The sequence below is a fragment of the Bacillus rossius genome, chromosome 15, assembly GCF_032445375.1.
Source record: "Bacillus rossius redtenbacheri isolate Brsri chromosome 15, Brsri_v3, whole genome shotgun sequence".
Taxonomy (NCBI): Eukaryota; Metazoa; Arthropoda; class Insecta; order Phasmatodea; family Bacillidae; genus Bacillus; species Bacillus rossius.
The window spans coordinates 38,877,269-38,895,779 of NC_086342.1; the positions used below are offsets into that span (position 1 = coordinate 38,877,269).

An 18,511-nucleotide genomic window follows, 5' to 3' on the forward strand; every position below is an offset into this window, starting at 1 on the left:
TTTTCAGTCGATTCAATAAAAACACTTCAAATAAAAGATTTTTAATTACATTTGTGATAGGGTACTAAAGGCAATCCAAAATATTAGGATTATTTTCTGTTGATTCAATAAAAACACTTCAAATAAAATATTTTTAATAATAATATATTTTTTTTTGAAATCATAATAATTAGTCACAATGAAAACTTATTTTCATGCATGCTGCATTTCATTGCAAGTAACGTTTTTTGTTTGTTTATGACTAGAACAAACTTTAGATCACTACAAAATTATTTTCAGAAAAAAATCACAATTTAATATACTTAAACTCTGAAATTTAATTTTATTATTGCTCATTTAAACTCTATACTTTAATTGTAATGTATGTAAATGTTCATTTGCATGTGTACATAATCACAGTGACTGTCACAAACCTGCAAAAAAAAAAAAAAAAAAAAAATGTTTATAAAAAGTACCACATACATTTTATCACTAAAAATTAGTAGGAAATTTTATAAACAAACATTTCTTAGCAAACCACACACAGTAAAAACAGTGGGTCTTTCATAACTTGCAACATTTTTGTCTTTAATTATTTATAGTGATCTTATAATAAATTGAAAACTTAAGATGACAAGAGGATTGTTCACAAATTGTATCATTAATTTGATAGTTTCCAACTAATCGACTAGGGAGCTTGAGATACCTCCATATGAAATCAGCAAAGAAAAGAGCCCTGCTGTAACAAGCTATCTGTAGATCATCACCACCATTTTATTTAGAATGTGTTTTAATATTCAACAGAAACATCTCTTATATTATTTTATTTCTTTAAGTTATTTCTAATGATCTGTCTTTGTTCAGTATAATATATAGTCTAACCCTATAGCTGCCATTGGAAATGTATGTACATTTTTTTTCCAGTCATAACTATTAGACTATTATATTGGTAACTATTAAGTAAGTTGTAACAGTTTAGCTAGAAAACTACATATGATAAACACCTATAAATAGTGCACAGAAATTCCCATAAAAAAGTTTCTAGTCACAAGTAACTTATTAAAAATGAATTTGGTCAACAACTACAAGACTTTATTTCATGGTAATAAAAGTAATAAGAGATAAATGATTTGACTGAAAAAAATTAACATTTATTGAAATGCATATGGCCTATTGAAAATGTTAACCTCCAATCTTAAGACACATTTACAACATATAGAATCTATCTCCTGGTTTATAATGCTTTGCAAGAAAGTCTCAACCACGTTATTTTTTAGCCCACTACATCTTCAAACAGTAGACAAGAAAAATATAAAAAAAAGTGCATTGAATTCAATGGGGAACCGAAGATTCACACCAGTCCATTACGAGGCTGTGTTAATGCACATTTAGTTTTTTCACTCCCTTAACCCAAAAATTAACATGTTGAGGATTTAAATTTTAAATATCCATTTGTAGCATATGGGCTGTAAGTATTTTATTAGGTTTTATGATTGGTTAAATCTTTGGTAATTCAGAAGGAAAGCCACTTTTCTGAAGGGGGGAAAAAAATGTTAGTTGTTTACAAATTAAATAATTTTTTAGGTTAGATGTAAATATTAAAAATTTGTGATATGAAAATTATTACCTAGGTTAGTTACATTAAAAATACTGTAAAATAATTTTAATGGTTGGTTAGAATTACCAATTTAAATTTTAGCTGCTACCGAAGTTGAATGAGCAAGTGGCCAACTTTGGTGAACTTTTCGTGCCACGGAATGGACAGGTGTGAACCCTACATTTATTGGCAATTATCAGTGTTTTATGTCTGCCAAAGAGCTGAACGAACCTACTGTCTATAAGCCAAATGTTTTGAACATTTACACAAGTGATTTTTATCAATAGACCTTATACATTTTTAAAATTTTTGGATATAAATTAATTTTATGACCACATGAAATATCAAATGTTAACTGACAAACTTAAACAAAGCTACAAGAGATTATATGATCTGAAAATCGTTCCAGCTGCGTTCAGTTCTGATAGCAAATAAATTTTTCAATAATGGACTCAAAAATTTATAGTGTCTAGATTAGGTGTGCATTCTGAAAGGCCAATTACTAGGGACAAGAGTTTATGGAGAATTGCGATAAAACTGAAATAACACTGAAAAGCAAGCCATAATACTGCGTAACACTGAAATGCGAGTTAATACTGCATGTAGCACTGAAATGAAAGTTATATCATGGAATTTAGCAGCATTTAACCAAAAATTAACTTAAGACATTAAAATAGTAATCTTTTAATGTTTTAAATTCAAGGAATGTCATTTCCTGACAAAAATTTTTACCATAGTGCATAGATCAGAAAAATTTACTTAATATGTTTTATTGCGCATCTCTTTTTGAATCAACTTTAAACACAACTGCTCACTAATTTATTTTTATTCTGAATGTAGGTATCCATCTTGGACCAACTTATTACAAATTATTTTGTAGTAAAAATGCAGCATATAAATTTTACCACCATTTTGGTAGAGTAAGTATTACAAAACAGCTTTTATAAAAATAAAAACAATAACACCGATTTATTCAGTTTGAAAAATTAAATGGGACCAAAAATAAAATTATAAAATCTTGGTCTGTACCGATTACTTAATACTTCGTTGCAGGCAGATTTCAGACAGCACTGTTTAGTCTGCAAAGCCATTGCTACACTGCCCGGCTTGCTTTGAAGGTACTGCGACGACTAACTTTACCCAAGGATGTGTGGAGGGGATCTGCTTGGGTCATGAACCCTGACCACATGGTTTGGGGGAGCGTGCAAGTGTACTACAAAGTCATTACATATTACACTGTACTGACATTTCCACGTCGTAAACAAACTGGAATTAATGCCTTTTTTTTTTTTTTTTTTTCACATATTACTAGACAAGATTTTATAGTTTTATTTTTAGGCAAATTAGTTTTTATAACAAGATATTTCATGTTACTGTTATAATTTTTTCACGAACTCTTGTGTATTCATGAAGATGACACAATTTTCAACAAATAGAACACTAACTTCTTCAATGCTACTTACTTTACCAAAACATGTGTTATTTTGACCGACACATGATGCACTATTACAATTGTTATAACCATGTTGTACCATATCGTGCATTCGCTCATCAGAAATAAGTTGCTGTATCTGCTTCATTTCTCATCCAGTCTTGGTCTAACAATACTCCTGATTTTAAAAACCTTAGGGATCTTTGGTTTAGCAACTTATCTGTACACACTGTAACTCAAGCAGAAGATCCACTATGAAACTTATTACAGTTTCTGACATTTCTGAAAGTTTAGTACGTTTGGGTATAGCCATCCTCTGGTCCTGATGGAATTCCTAATTTTATTCTTAAAGGTTACTTCCACTTACTGGTACCCCTTCCAAAACATTTATTCCCTCTTCATGATTTTTCTACAATTTTTGCAAAAAAATTACTTACAAAATTATTAATTTCCCTTTGATAAATAAATTACATCACAAGCAACATGGCTTCAGATGTGGCATGTACACTGCCACCAATCTTATAAATTTTTTTAATCATACCGTCAATACACTAATAGAGGTCAGGTTGATGCCTGTTATTTTGATTTAGTAAAATGCTTCAGTTCTGTTAAACATGATATTCTACTTATAAAATAATTATCTAATTTAGGACTCTGCGATAATTTTGTTAACTGGTTTACAAGCTGTCTCAAAAACAGAAATTGTTATTAATAATTGCAATTCATTTTATTTAGCCAGTTCTGATGTATCTCAAGGTAGTACCTTTGTCACTTTTACTTTAAAATATATTTATTGATGTATCTCTCATGTTCAGACCCATTCATCTGGAGTACTGTATGTGGATAATTTTAAAATTGTATAATCATACTTCCCCTAATGACTTTCTTTTACGTCAATCTGACATTAATGCAATTTGTAATTGGTGTAATCTAATTTAGTATCTCTCAACAAGAAAAAAAATAAAAATTATATTCTTTACTAGGAAATATTTCCACTTTTATTTTGATTATAAATTAGACAATAATGTAATTCCTAAAGCATGTACCTTAAAAGATCTGGACTTAACATTTGACTCAAAATTATATTTTTCATCTCCATGTAGATAAATTAATCAAAAGCTCAATAAGGTCTCTTGGTTTAATAAAATAGGTACATAACTTTTTACTCTACCAATCCTGATTCCAAAGACCAAATTAGAATATTGTTCAATAGTTTGGAATTTAATAAATTCCTCTGAATCTGTTCAAATTTAATCCATTAAAACTAAAATTTAAATTTAAAATTCTCTTATACATTCAATTTTGTTCCTGTACTTGATCATATAGCACTTCTTGATTTTCTCTTCATTAAAAATTATAACAAAACTATAATTAACTGTAAATACATTCTCAACAATACTCGACTTAGAGTTTCACTATTTCATAGTCGACTAAAGTCTACCTTATGTACTCTTAACAACAGAAATGATAATCTGTAGACTAATATCTAATTATAATAAGTTGGAAAATATCCTTTAATTAATTGGCTATCATTTAGCTGATTCTTTTTTATATGTATATTAAATACTATGTATAAGGAATTAATTAATTATAGTATTTGAAAAATTAATGTTTCCTAACACTTTATCGCTTATTCTTTTATTCACTTAGTAAATACTTATGTTAAATTGTTATTATCATCATATTGGTCTTTGTTTCATTGTAATCATTCTCACTACTGTCTTTTACACTTGCAATCTTCATTTTTGTACCAAGTTAGTATCCCTTCAATGTTTTCATAAACTTTTGTTATCTTGTTTAGCATGTTTAGATTAAATGTTCTGTTTGTAATTTATAGTCTTTAGTAATAAGTAATTACATGTTTTGTGTGTTTGTTCATATTATTTTGTTTTTACATATTTTTTTCTGTTTGAATGTTTGTTTTGTTTGTCCATGTTTGTTTATATTTGTTGTTGTCACTGTTAGTGTGTGGTAATCCTGCCTTCATGTGCTGTTGCTATGGTACAGACGAGTGTGGGAGTCCATACATTGGCAGTGATAACAACTGTTGGTGAGCATATAACAAATTAAAATATATAACATGTCTAACTACTGGGAACTTCAAAAATTAAGCAGCAAGTATATGTGCATTTGAAAAATGTACCAATGGTATGATGAAAAAAAAATTTTATATATAAAAGTTGCAATATCAAAAATAGCAAAAAGATTTCCTATCCATTTAATACATACATTTTGGTACTAACTCCATGCTAAATAATTTCATACATTTCGATGATTTTCGGTGTATTAATATGCATTTTCGTGTTATACCTGTATGGTGTGTTAACATGCTTTTCGGTGTTATTTCGCCTTTAATGGATTTTACCATATAATCTTGTCCATACAGAACTAAGCACATTTGATGGAATTGCTACAACTTGGTGGGTTGTGAATTTACTCAGTTCAGGGCTTATTCTGTTCACAAATTTGGACTTCAAGGTCTCAGATAGTGAGTGTGCAGTCATGCTAAATGTGTCAGATGAATCAATCTTCTAATGGACACCTTACTTTAGAATTAAGATTGAAGTTCTGTTGTTCAACAGCTGAACTCTTCGATTCGTGTTAAAGCTCCAAATTGAACAAATTTTTGTCGGGTGAATTTGTTCAGTTGTCTTTGTGGAAGCATGGCTGAAACATTAAGCAAAATAAGCGAGTAAAACACAATATACATTTTGTTGAGGAGTACAAAACCTCTACATATTACAGGTTCAATAAACATTGTTGATATCGATATCTATACTCTTGCTTTCCTCTTTAAATATTTTTGGTATCCTAGCAATAAAATACATAAGCACTAAAGAACATGCTTGATGCACGAGAAAAAAAAATTGAAGTTCAAACAAATTTAGTTTCTTCCACGGAATAATTTTCAAGAATGACGGTGATATGTGATTTACTTTACATCCTAAGAGCACATGAGATATGACAATATTATATGAGCTGGTGCTTGTAAAACACTATAGTCTTCGTTAGAAACCCCAACATTTAAATTTTTTACAAAAGGGGAAAATTGGGATCACGGCACACACGTACTTGGTTCCAGTTGGCTGGCGCTTTTCTGTCGCTCGTAGCACACAGGCGTCATGTCACCGAGAACACAGCAGAGTCTAGTCACAAGGGACCTCACATTCCAGGTCCAGCATCATAGTCTTTGTTTCACTTTATGTATGGGTTGTGAAAATTACTACGTCTTGTTAATTTTTGTTATCTGCTATTTGATTAAAGTCAGAAAAATATTCATCGTTATATATTTTTTTGCCACAGTATCAGCTCATGGTCGCTAATGGTAACTATACGTTAATTTCCTTTGTTTTCACAACCGGGTAATTCATACCACTTTACTTCTACAGTACCGTAAGCAAAACAAATATAATCGTAAGGCTAGGCTTAAAACCCCAGAAGAGGTTTTACATTTAATGAGAGAGTACTTTCATTGCTAAGTACCAAAAATTAATATTTTTTTTTATTGTGTTCTAATTATATTCCAGTTACTTCTGAATGACAGTGCGCAAGGAGGACTGACTGTCATGGCTATGGCTGCTACAGGAGCATGCAGCTGGTCTCGGCGTGCAATGCGAGGCTGCTACAGCAGCACGGAGCTGGTTCGAAGTGCCGTGCAGTTAACGACGTGAGGCTCCTCTGAAGAGCACACAGCTGGTCTCTGCGTACTGTGTAGGTAGCGACGCAAGACCGCTACAGCAGCACGGAGCTGGTCTCGAAGTGCCGTGCAGGTAGCGACGCGAGGCAGCTACAGCAGCACGGAGCTGGTCTCGGCCAGCCGTGACGAGGCCACGCCACCCACCAGCAGCACGGCAGCCGTGGTCAGCATGGGCATGACACGGCTCCACGCGATGAGGTTGCGGAACGTGACCACGCCCAGCAGACCACCCAGCCGGCACGTCGCGTTCAGGAAGCCAAACCCCGTCGTGCTGCAACACAACCACAACCATTCGACATGAACAAAGTGAGGCAATGCCTTACCTGCACATAGGCGAACAGCATTATTACTGTTTATTTTTTAACTTTAGTGACAAAGTCTTTCAGTTTCCTTACCGTTTCTGATCTGTAGATATCATCGAATCTAGACACAGTACATACATGTACATAAATTAAGTTAATATTTTTCTTTTTGATGTGTAAACATCTTAGCTTTCAGTATACATCATCTGATAGCAGTGATTTCGTGAATGGATCGGAAGTAGATTAGAATGGAAATTTGTAAACACGGCCCTGCCATCTGCAGAAGTTTAAGAAATGCACGTGATTTACCCGTACCGGTAACCTCAAAAACCGAGACGAATATAATTCCTGTCCAGGGAGAAATGTCACAGGTTCAGCGTTGAGAGGACATTTACACGCGAAACGTTTGGTACGCTTGTGTTTTGGTGAGCCCTGAGAAGTAACAGTCCCATCTTGTAATGTTTTAAAGAGGAAAATGTTTTACAGTTTTTCCCTAAAGTGAATACTTTTCTGATATTTATCATGCTCTGAATTATGTAAAGGAATCCTACTTAAATTTGGTGTCAGAATTTCATATTATAAGTTTATTTGCTCGCTACTGAGGAAAGATGTTTACACATCACTGGCAATTACTGAAAGACTCTCTCACATATTTTTTCCTTTAAAATGAAAGAGAGGAGTCATCCCCTATGACTTGCACCGGGCAACGAGTAACCTCTGAGTGGGTACGACAAGGTCATTAGAGATGATAACTCGCAACAGCACAGACCAGAAACATTGGGGGAAGCAATCAGATATGGCCTGTAATATTAAACCATAGCAGCGTTTGCACGAAGCGAACCTAGGTTCTTCTGAACGGCAAGTATTACCCCCACCAGCAGGCTGTCGAGAATAAGTAAGGACCCGGGAGCAAACAATATAAAGTACAACTTTTTAAACACCACTATGTAATAAAAAAAAAAGTATGCTTGGAGTCCAAGCACGACTGAAGTAAAACTTCTTGCTTCTAGATAGAGAGAAATTATTAGTATTTTTTTTAATATAACAAGATATAATAATTGAAATAGTATAGTTGGGTATGATCTCAAATGAAATATTACATTTAGCCATGATGTTAAATCACGATCTCCAGCTGAATAAAGTGAAAGAACAAAAAGAAAACTCCAATTGAACATAAATTACACTTATAAAGCTAACCTATTAAGTCTATACTTTTTTTTACATTTTCAAACACACTATTCACATAAAACTGAATGATAATTATGAAGTTAATTGCACACAAATTTATAAATTGTAGATACTTTGAATAAAATAAAAGAAATATGGTAGCGTAGCATAGCATCAATCGTTAGCTGTTACGAAAACTGAGTAGTAGACAAAAACAAGCAGCGTTACGAGAATTCCGTAGCAGAACTCCTGTGCCATTTCTACCTCTTCCCTGCCGTCTCCCCTACTGGCCGTTACAACTAGCATATAGCATGCTTCACTACGTACCTATCCCCCACCCCTTAGTTGCTGTCTTCCCATTCGACCAATAGTGCTTGCGTTGGAGTGGCGCCTCCGCTAATGCACTCTCTTCTTCTACTGGTTCCCCCACCGTGTACCTACGTAATCCCCTCACACAATCAGAATTTTTGTAACGCTCAAAAATTTTAGCCCCCTCAGCATGGAAGTTTCACTTCAACAATCTTAAAATTTAAATTTACTGTGGCTATAACTGTACATGTTATGTGCATATAATGCATAACTTGTATTGTTTCCAATGAACTCAATAAACAACAGACTTGTAATTTTTGCCCCACTATTCAAACAAATCTCTGAGCTCATCCGAGGCCCCTCCTGGTGGACCAGGAACTGTGCTTCCCCGTCTTCTCGATGGCCGTGCTGACAGTTGCAACTTGCCGGCTGCGATCCTCACCACACACGTCACAGAGGAAGTACTGGCGGTACCTCCACCCACTACGAACTACACACTTCCTTCAACACATCAACAGCCAAGTTTAAAAAACTGTGAATTTGAGAGTTGGTACTGTATACACAACCAAAAGTATCTTGGAAAGAATAGCACAATCCTCTAGCTAGGCGATGAGTAATTCGTTACGTTTTGGCGACAGCAAGGGTGAATCTAGCTTAAAACATTAAGGGGGTGGGCATTTTCTGGCATTCAACCTTTTTCAATGGAGAGGAGGGTGAATGGAGCAATACAAAATAACAAACAATAACAGAAAAAAAAAATTATTAAAAAAAAATTAGATTAGTTTGTAAGAATTAGTTACTAATTTTCTGTTACTACAAGGCCTCAATCCTTGTTTTATAGATTTTTTTTTTTCATTTTAATTGCCCTTAGCCATTCTTAAGAAAAATAAATAAGTGAAAACTTCTTTAAAGAGTTTTACTGTCATGTTGACACATGTGATTTTTTTTATTTTATGCAGTTAGAAAATTTTTTAGTGGCAAATGAAATTGTTCAGCAAACACTTTATATGTACAATGCGATTGGTTTCCTCCAACCATTTTCAAGTTCCCCGACTTCTCCAGTTCTCAGTGTTTCCCAGAGCTAGAGCAACCCTGTAAGTGGTGTAACTCCGTGTTTCCCAGATCTAGAGCAACCCTGTAAGTGGTGTATCTCAGTGTTTCCCAGATCTAGAGCAACCCTGACAGTGGTGTATCTCCATATTTCCCAGATCTAGAGCGACCCTGAAGGTAGTGTATCTCCGTGTTTCCCAGATCTAGAGCAACCCTGACAGTGGTGTAACTCCGTTTTTCCCAGATCTAGGCAACCCGGAAAGTGGTGTATGTATCTCAGTGTTTCCCAGATCTAGAGCAACCCTGTAAGTGGTGTATCTCAGTGTTTCACAGATCTAGAGCAACCCTGTAAGTGGTGTATCTCCGTGTTTCCCAGATCTAGAGCAACCCTGTAAGTGGTGTATCTCAGTGTTTCCCAGATCTAGAGCAACCCTGTAAGTGGTGTATCTCAGTGTTTCCCAGATCTAGAGCAACCCTGACAGTGGTGTATCTCAGTGTTTCCCAGATCTAGAGCAACCCTGTAAGTGGTGTATCTCAGTGTTTCCCAGATCTAGAGCAACCCTGTAAGTGGTGTATCTCAGTGTTTCCCAGATCTAGAGCAACCCTGACAGTGGTGTATCTCCGTATTTCCCAGATCTAGAGCGACCCTGAAGGTAGTGTATCTCCGTGTTTCCCAGATCTAGAGCAACCCTCTCCACGGTCCAGGACAAGCTGCTGTCCAGCCTGTGTGCGGCAGACCGTAGACACTCACCGCAGGTGCGTCGGGTAGGATTCTACCGTCGCAACGTCGATGGCGTTCCATGCGCAGATGAACACAAAGTTGAAGATGGCTTCAAATATGATTATAGACGAGTTGGTGTCCAGGAACCAGATGAAGAGCGACGCAATGCTCGAGAGGAACATGGAAATACCTGCAAAAAAAATCTTTGCATCATTCTGAGCACTAATACCTACGTTCAAGGTAACCAAGTACGATTTTTGTACAAGGTCACACGTAATTGTCGAAAATCACAATCATGTTGTTTCAAAAATCATTTTGGTAGTTACATTCAAAATACGGCACCTGTGCAGAATGTGGTGCACCTAAGGATGTATGAATGAACGAATTATGGCGAAGAGTGACCTCACGTCTGGGTCATTACGCGACTAAGAGGGGCTAAGTGATGTGGATGGAGCATTGACGGAATGTGAGTGAGAGAAACAGATGTAGGTATCCTGTGAAAACCTACCAGCTCCTGGCAACGCCCGCCACATTTTTTTTTGCCTGCAAGAAAACGAGGTTTAACCCCGTTGGGAATAAAACCCAGTTTACTGTTATCGGAAGCAAAATTGTACCCACTCATTCCACCTGAGGTTCGAGATGTAATGTCGGTCAGGTGATTAGCACACAGGAGACCATATGGCGGCCCCGTGCGGAGGAGTGCATCTATAACAACAGTGGGACACAGAGAACTAGGCTGTCTTCGGCACGGTTACCGTGCATGCGACGAAAGGATTGATTATGTGCATCCTGTGCAATTCTTAATACAAGTTTATTGAGCTATTTAATGTACATTATTAATTTCACTTTCCACATTCTTACTTAGGTTTATTTATTTTTTCTAGATCATGAAGACTACAATCAGATTTTAAATATATGTTAACATTTCATGTACTTCAGAAAAAAATATTTTGGTTTTATGATTTTTGGTCAGGAAAGTACTTCTTACCCCTCCCCCCTTCATAACACTACAAATATCAACCAAGTAAACCTGGTTCCCTAAAAAATGTGTAATAAATAACCCACAGTAATAATTATGTTTATAAATCTCTATGCTATGGTTTGTCTGTCTATCTAATAACAACAAAAAAAATATGTATATATATTTTTTACCCTTGAAAAAAATGCAATACCAGGGTTTCTACACATCATGAAAAAGTCCAAGAATAAACAATAACATTGCTGGATGTTGAAAAACTTTACTTTTTTTCATCAGTCTTTAGCTAACTTGCATTTTGTTTCTTGCCACCTCATTTCAGTTTACACGCACACACATTAAAAATAACAGTTGGACTGTTCATTTAAATCATATGAAAATTATTTCTTAAAACATTTTAGCATTCTAACCTAGTTATGTTTTATACAAATTTAGTTTTTAAAATTTTTTCTTGTTTATGCATATAAATATGACCATGTGTTGTGTGTTATAAAAATTAGTTGGTAGAATATTTAATTGAATGTCCTAAAATAAGTTGTGGAAATGGTTCACCGGGTATCTGTAAATGTAACAGGGTTCTTCTGTGAATCAGGGGACCAACCAGCTCTGTTTATTTTTTAATGTTTAACTATTATAATTTAGCAATTTAGCAATTGAGAATGAATTGGCCACGAATCTTGACTTTTCCGATGTAACTGATGATTTTAGGCCGAAGAAAGCTTGAAAAACTGTTATCAAGTTAAGTAGTCCTATTTTGTAGCCAGTGTCTATGGTTTGCTTAGATCCTAAATTTTATTTTTCTGTAACTATTTTCATTTTTATCTTAGTATGTACTCGCTGAGGTTATTTTAAAGTAAAAAAAGGGGGTTGTCTGTAAAGTCGGTTTACGGATGACGAAAAATTGCATACTTTTTAATTTTCAAATATTATTTACAGTTTTTGCAAATTTAGTTTAAATAATTTGTTTAAATATAATCACGAACAATTAGTTAAAAAGCCCGCCTTAACCTGTCTGATATCATGGATGATTTTCTCGCACAGCGGTTGGCCGGTTCTTGCACACTCGGCTCAGGCGGAACGTGACAATTTTTCGTGCGTGCAGCCGGCATTCATCGATTTATGATACGTTATCACCTCAATCATTTTATAAATGAAGCTTAGTTTGGACTTATAAAATAGTAAGAATAATTATAGGCCTACCGTGTATTTTCAGACTAGATAACATTCTAAAATGTAGGTAAGAAATAACCATGCAATTACGTATAACGTAGCACGTGACTGTAAAATTGCGGGGGGAGTGTTGGGGGGTCTCCGATCCTGGGTTCTGGGCCCGTAATCGTATGTGGGGGCAGGGGGCAGGTGACGGGAGGGAGGTACCTATCAACTTGACGCGGCCCATGCGGTCCACGACGAAGGCGGACACGAGCGCGGCGGGCAGGAGGTAGGAGGCAGGAGGCAGCAGGCGGGAGGGAGGTACCTATCATCTTGACGCGGCCCATGCGGTCCACGACGAAGGCGGACACGAGCGCGGCGGGCAGGAGGTAGGAGGCAGGAGGCAGCAGGCAGCAGGCGGGAGGGAGGTACCTATCATCTTGACGCGGCCCATGCGGTCCACGACGAAGGCGGACACGAGCGCGGCGGGCAGGATGGCGAGCTGGCCCACCAGGTTCTCCTGGAACACCTCCTCCAGGTGGATGTTGTAGTCGAAGTCCAGCGGGCAGCCCACCGCCAGGCTCACCACCGTGTTGTTGAGCAGGCGGCAGTCGCGGAAGTGCTGCTCCGACAGGTCCGTGTCCACGAACCTGCGCGCCGCGCCCCCACGCCGACCCTTCACCCAGGGAAGCCTTCTTTTCACACACGAGAGAGCCAAACGCCCAATCGTGCATCTTCTGGTTTTTTTTGTTCATTGGAAATGTTTTGATAAAAGGATACTAATGGTCAATTAGGTTAGGTTAGCTACATTATAAATACTTTAAAACATTGTGGACGGTTGAATTGGGTAGGATAGTTACATTAAAGATACGGAAAAAAAAAGTGAGCATGAACTTCGGGGAACTTCGGGTTTTGGCTCTCTCGTCTGTGAAAAGAAGGATTCCCAAACCTATCTCTTTCTAGCTCATCATACCAACACTCAAAAATCTGAAAAATAAAAATTATTCCTATTTTATAGGAAAATTCCCGGTTTGAGGGAAAATTTCCCGGTTTGAGGGAAAATTTCCCTTTTTAGCCCCCCAAAAATTACTAGAGGCTTCTACAAACTTCTGCAAGCCTCCGATAATTATTAAAATTCAATTCATTATTTTTTTATATAAATAAAAAAATTTTCACGAAAAACTATGGCGCGCTGGATAATGGGCATTTCCGGGGCCAGATTGCCGTAGAGACCAGAAATATTAGCTTCTTACTATGCTATAGGTTTGCTCATTTCCAACATAAATGCTATATTAGCTGATTTTCTAAATATATATGCTTTTTTTTTTTTTTCAGTTAAATTAGTATAAAATGTCCTTTACGAAATGTTCCATGTTCTTTTACAGTTTTCAAAATTGTTGTACAAAATCTATATTTTTTCACATTTGGAAAGAAACAATCCAGTCTTTCAGTGACATGACTCACCTTTTATTCTTACGGTTGCAGTTTACCTGGGACATGTGCATAAATAGTTGAATTATTCTATGTCTTGTCACTTAAGACTAATTAATCATCACTTCATTTAATAGGTACTCAAACGTAATAAGTCTACCATCATCTTACAGATGAAACGTGTATGGTTGGCTGTTGTGCATAATCTGAGTTGAAAATGGAGTTCAAGAAGTGATTAAAGTTTTTAGTTGTTGGTGAGACTGACCGTTTAAGGTTACTTTTCCACGCGCCATTGCAACTATTCAGTTTTTTTTTAAATTTTTTTTTTTTTTTTTTTACTTTTTTAATCAAGTTCACATACGTAAGATGGGGTGAGTAGGTTGCTAAAATTATTAGTTTGTCTATCATGCTGAACATTATAACAAACAAAACTTAGCCAGCCACCAATTTCAAATGTAGGACTTTCAAGAAGTCAAGTTAGGGAACTACTTTATCTTGACATGCACCAAAGTTTTACATGTTAACTTGCATGTAGACAACATGTGTGTACATGGAATCAGATGGCCCACCTCCCCCGGGGCATGTAGGGTTCAACACCGGACGGGGTCCACCCAGGAAAATTTTGCAAATGTGGAAAAGGGGGGTGGGGAGAACCTCTTTGGCTGCTGTTTGCTTTCAAATACTGTCGTTTTGTTCATGGGGAAGGGTTTTTTCAGTATTTTGGGAGATAACCCCCACCACCCCCCTACTTGTGCCCCTGGAGGACATTGTAGTCACCCAGTGGGTTTTGTTGTTTCTCCGACCAGCTGCTGTTCCATCCACACCATTTCACCAAATACACTAGAGACTCAAAATTACCTCAATTTCAACAAGAGGTTGACAATCAAGTTATTCATTCCCAGGTCTAATGAGGGGAGATCTCCAAAGTCAGGATTGACTTTTTGACAAGACCTATATAGACTTGTAGTGTTGTAACACCCTGAAGCTGTTCACCCTGTTGGGCCCTCATTTAAAAGTAACTGAGAGGAGAAGTTTCCCATGATGAGTGTGTACTATTTAGATAACATAGATTTTGGAAGTGATTCCCGCTGCCTATTATTTATTTATTTATTTATTTATTTTTCAATTTTCTTCCATATTACATTAATCTTTAATCACATTCATATCGTCTGTCATTTGTAAGAAGGGGCTAACTACAAAACATAAACTTTTCAGGAGAGCAGAAAAACAAAATGAGCACACTGTAATGCATCACTGTATTTTAATTATTTATGGTTAGCCCCTGTCATATCTTAAAAACTATTAGAGATACAGTTATCCCCTTCTTACAGACCATGAAGGATGAAAGAAAACATGTATTTCTGCAGTTAACTCATTTTCAACAAAAATGTAAGATGGCCCCTTCTTACAAATGACAGACGATATAATGCAGTTTAAAATTAGTTTTGATTTTGTTTTTTATTGAAAACTATAATACCGCTCAATCGCTTGTAATATACTTCAATTTGTTCTTTACTTTTTTTAATTGATTTTGTTCGAAAATAATATTGAAAAACTATAATTAAATGACAATAAACTTTAATCATCTATATATTACAATATTCATTGACAAATTTATGCTTGCTCACAGGGTTTACCATTTTTCGGGTGATAATTATTGTAATAAAATTTAAAACATAATGCCCTCTCACACCATGGACAGAATATAAAAGCTACCTTACTAAACTGGCATGTACTTTTTAATAGAATCAAAGGGAACATACTTGGTTTACATTTCTAAATATTGGTTTTCATCACATAATTCGGATCTCTACCAAGCGTATCGTAACACTCAAAATCAAGTGAAGAATAAAATGAATTTTGTTTCCATCTTTGCATTTACATATTTAGTATTTATTCTTAATTATTCAGAAGCTCTTTGAAAGTGTTTAATAATGTTTTTAACTTGCCGGAAAAAATAAACATCGCATGGCTGACAAATGGGGTGCATTTTGGTGGAATCACTTTTATAGTGCACTTAGCTTTTCCTTCTTCATTGAAAAATACTTCATCGCACAATTATTATCGACCTGATCAATCCATTCAGTCCAGGAGTAATAAAAAAAATCATTTTCCCTGTTCTACAGTTTCATTACAGATTCCAAAAAGTGTTGATATAATTATTTTGTTAATTTCCCAATTTGGAGCAGGTAACGATTACATTCCCGTACTCCATCTCCAAATGTTCAACTTCTTTTGCAACCCTCAGCCCAAATTTATTACCTACTTCTTGCATACATAAGAAAACTAGCGGTAACAGTTCTCCAGAAAATGTCATAGCATATCGCGCTGTGTACAAATGAGTGGTTTTGGCAAAATTTCCTTTCTGTACAAGTACTGTCATTGTTCCTTGGAATTACATTGAGCGATTGTACATGGATTCATACACACATCCAGTCTGGTCGGTACGAACAATAAATCTGGGAGCTCATCCTCCCATTATTAAAGTTGTTTGTCCGCGCAATTGTTCTGCTGCTTTAAAAGTTTCTTCGAGCGATGCCACGCCAGTTTTACTGCCAAATTTTGTCATTTTCCTCTGTCGAATTATGTGCTTTAAGTTCGCTGATAGGCTTGACGGCTAAAAAAGAAAATTTTAATTTGGCCTTCAGATTTTAAAAAACAAGGCGGCTGACAAGAAAGAAGACAAATATATTGTTACGAGTATAATGTGGAGGAACCGGGTTTGTAAGATATAGCCCCATTATGTTTTATTACAGGTTTATTAATTACTATTATTTACATTCTTACTATAATTAATTTTACTTAAAAAAAGTCTGATCACAAATCACTGGCACTTAATGTTTATTCACCAGTCACTCAATGTCTGTCAAGTTCCGCAGCTCGCACTCCTCACTGCAGCTGGGCTCGGCAGTGGTTCACCCCTCACAGTCTCGCACCACTCAGTTGCACTCTCTCGATACCGTCACTCCGCGTCGCGCCACTCTCAAGGGGATCTCTCTCTCTCTCTCTCTCTCTCTTTGCCGATATCGCACTTCCCTTAACTCGCGGAACTCTCCGAACTCTCGGGACTCCCGTGGAGGCCAGCGTCGTCGCTTATATACCCATGGCGTCCGTCTAGAAGGGACGAGAGCGGCTGTGATGTGTCATGTCATCCCGGGCCGACCCGATGCCCGGAACAGCGACGCTTATTCACGCCACTCCACGCAGCGGCCTCTGCAAGCCCGGATCTCCCCGGCCGCTAATGGTGACAATAGCCCGAGGCCGGACGGTGCGCGGGGAGCAGAGAGGGGTGGGTAGCGAGGACCCTTGTAATCCGGCCAGGCACGGGTGGCATGTCTTATGTCAGAGGGTGGAACGTGACGTCAGTGACCGTGGGGCCGCCAGCCAGCTCCGAACGTGGCGCGTGCTGTGTCCTGTCTGCCTTCGTAACACTATATTCCTGGGCCTTTATCCAACAAAAAACACAAGATAGTTATGCATTTAACGTTAAAAATGACTGACTTTAAGTTTTGACTCAAATTACATTAAAATAGAATGCCTCTAGCCTCTGAATCCTTAGTTTTCTGGGTGGCTTCCACCGTAGACTCGTGTTGCGGGCACCCGTCACGATTATTTCGTCTCGGCCGTTACTGCAGTCGATGACATCACTCGTCTTCGGTCCCCCACTGGACTCTCCTAGGCACGGCGGTGTCGCGGCGGTCCCGGGCGTAACCCTCTCTCGGCGATACGCAACAACCAAGGAGTGTTTGCAGACACTCAGTCCACCCGTTAAGGATACGGACCTGACGGCTGAACCAGCATCGCTGGAGGCTTCCCTGCCGGTGCGAGCCTGCTCTCGGCAGTCCCCAAGACCCACACCAGTCCGCCTGATGTGTGCACCGGTCCGCCTGATGTGTGCACCGGTCCACCGTGGCCCGCCGTACTCCAGTCTCCACCTCTGCAGCTGTTGCCCCACCCGTGGTCACACAGCGAGACCTGGTCCCCGTGCACTCCTACAGCCACCCCTCTGGCGCAACTTTCAAACAGCGGAGTCCGTTTCAGCTTCTTTTTAAAATATTTTGCCCACGTAATAATGGCCATGAACAAAATTTTTTTCCGATAAAGACGTTAATGCTGAAACCATCGCTCATTTCTGAAGCATATGTGTTGTCACGTAAGCTTCCTCGAATCTTTTGAAGTTTTCGGAATCTTATCAGGCACAGCTTGTCGTTTTTCAATCCTCATTGCTTAACATCTTCTCTCCATTTATTTAAATATTCTTTTCTTATCAAACGAGAAAAAAACACTTACTTGAAGAGTTTATAAAGAATATTTTGGATGGGCTTCCACAAATGCGACTGATTTGGCCTTGTATGATAACGGGGTGTATTCCATAGATGGTGCCTGATAATCGGCAGGTTTGAAGTAACCGTGCATTTCTTCAGCGTCCATTACACACTGTAATGAATACAATTATTATTATATCGCATAAAAATTATATGTGAATACTGCCTGAATATTTATGTCATTTTAAAAAACCAAAAACTTATAAATATAAACATGATTTATTATAACAAAGTACCTCATTGTATATGCCCTCTTCATTAGTTTCATAATCCAAAATTACATTTTCATCATTAACAATAACACATTCTTTCACCACTGAATTGTATCCTCGGCGATCGATTCCCTGATCGCTAGATTCTGAGCTTATCGAGT

General features: G+C 37.2%; 1 protein-coding gene across 1 annotated transcript in view; it reads right to left on the reverse strand.

Moving 5' to 3' along the window:
• Positions 1–204: 204 nt before the first annotated feature.
• The window catches only part of LOC134539383 (synaptic vesicle glycoprotein 2C-like), a 134,135-nt gene continuing 115,828 nt past the window's right edge, over positions 205–18,511 (reverse strand). The window contains exons 10-12 of the mRNA XM_063381373.1: positions 12,815–13,032; positions 10,285–10,444; positions 205–6,976 (exon numbers count right to left, since the gene is read on the reverse strand). Of these exons, the coding sequence (XP_063237443.1) occupies positions 6,796–6,976; positions 10,285–10,444; positions 12,815–13,032 (559 nt within the window). The 3' untranslated portion in view covers positions 205–6,795. The remainder of the gene's footprint in view (positions 6,977–10,284; positions 10,445–12,814; positions 13,033–18,511) is intronic.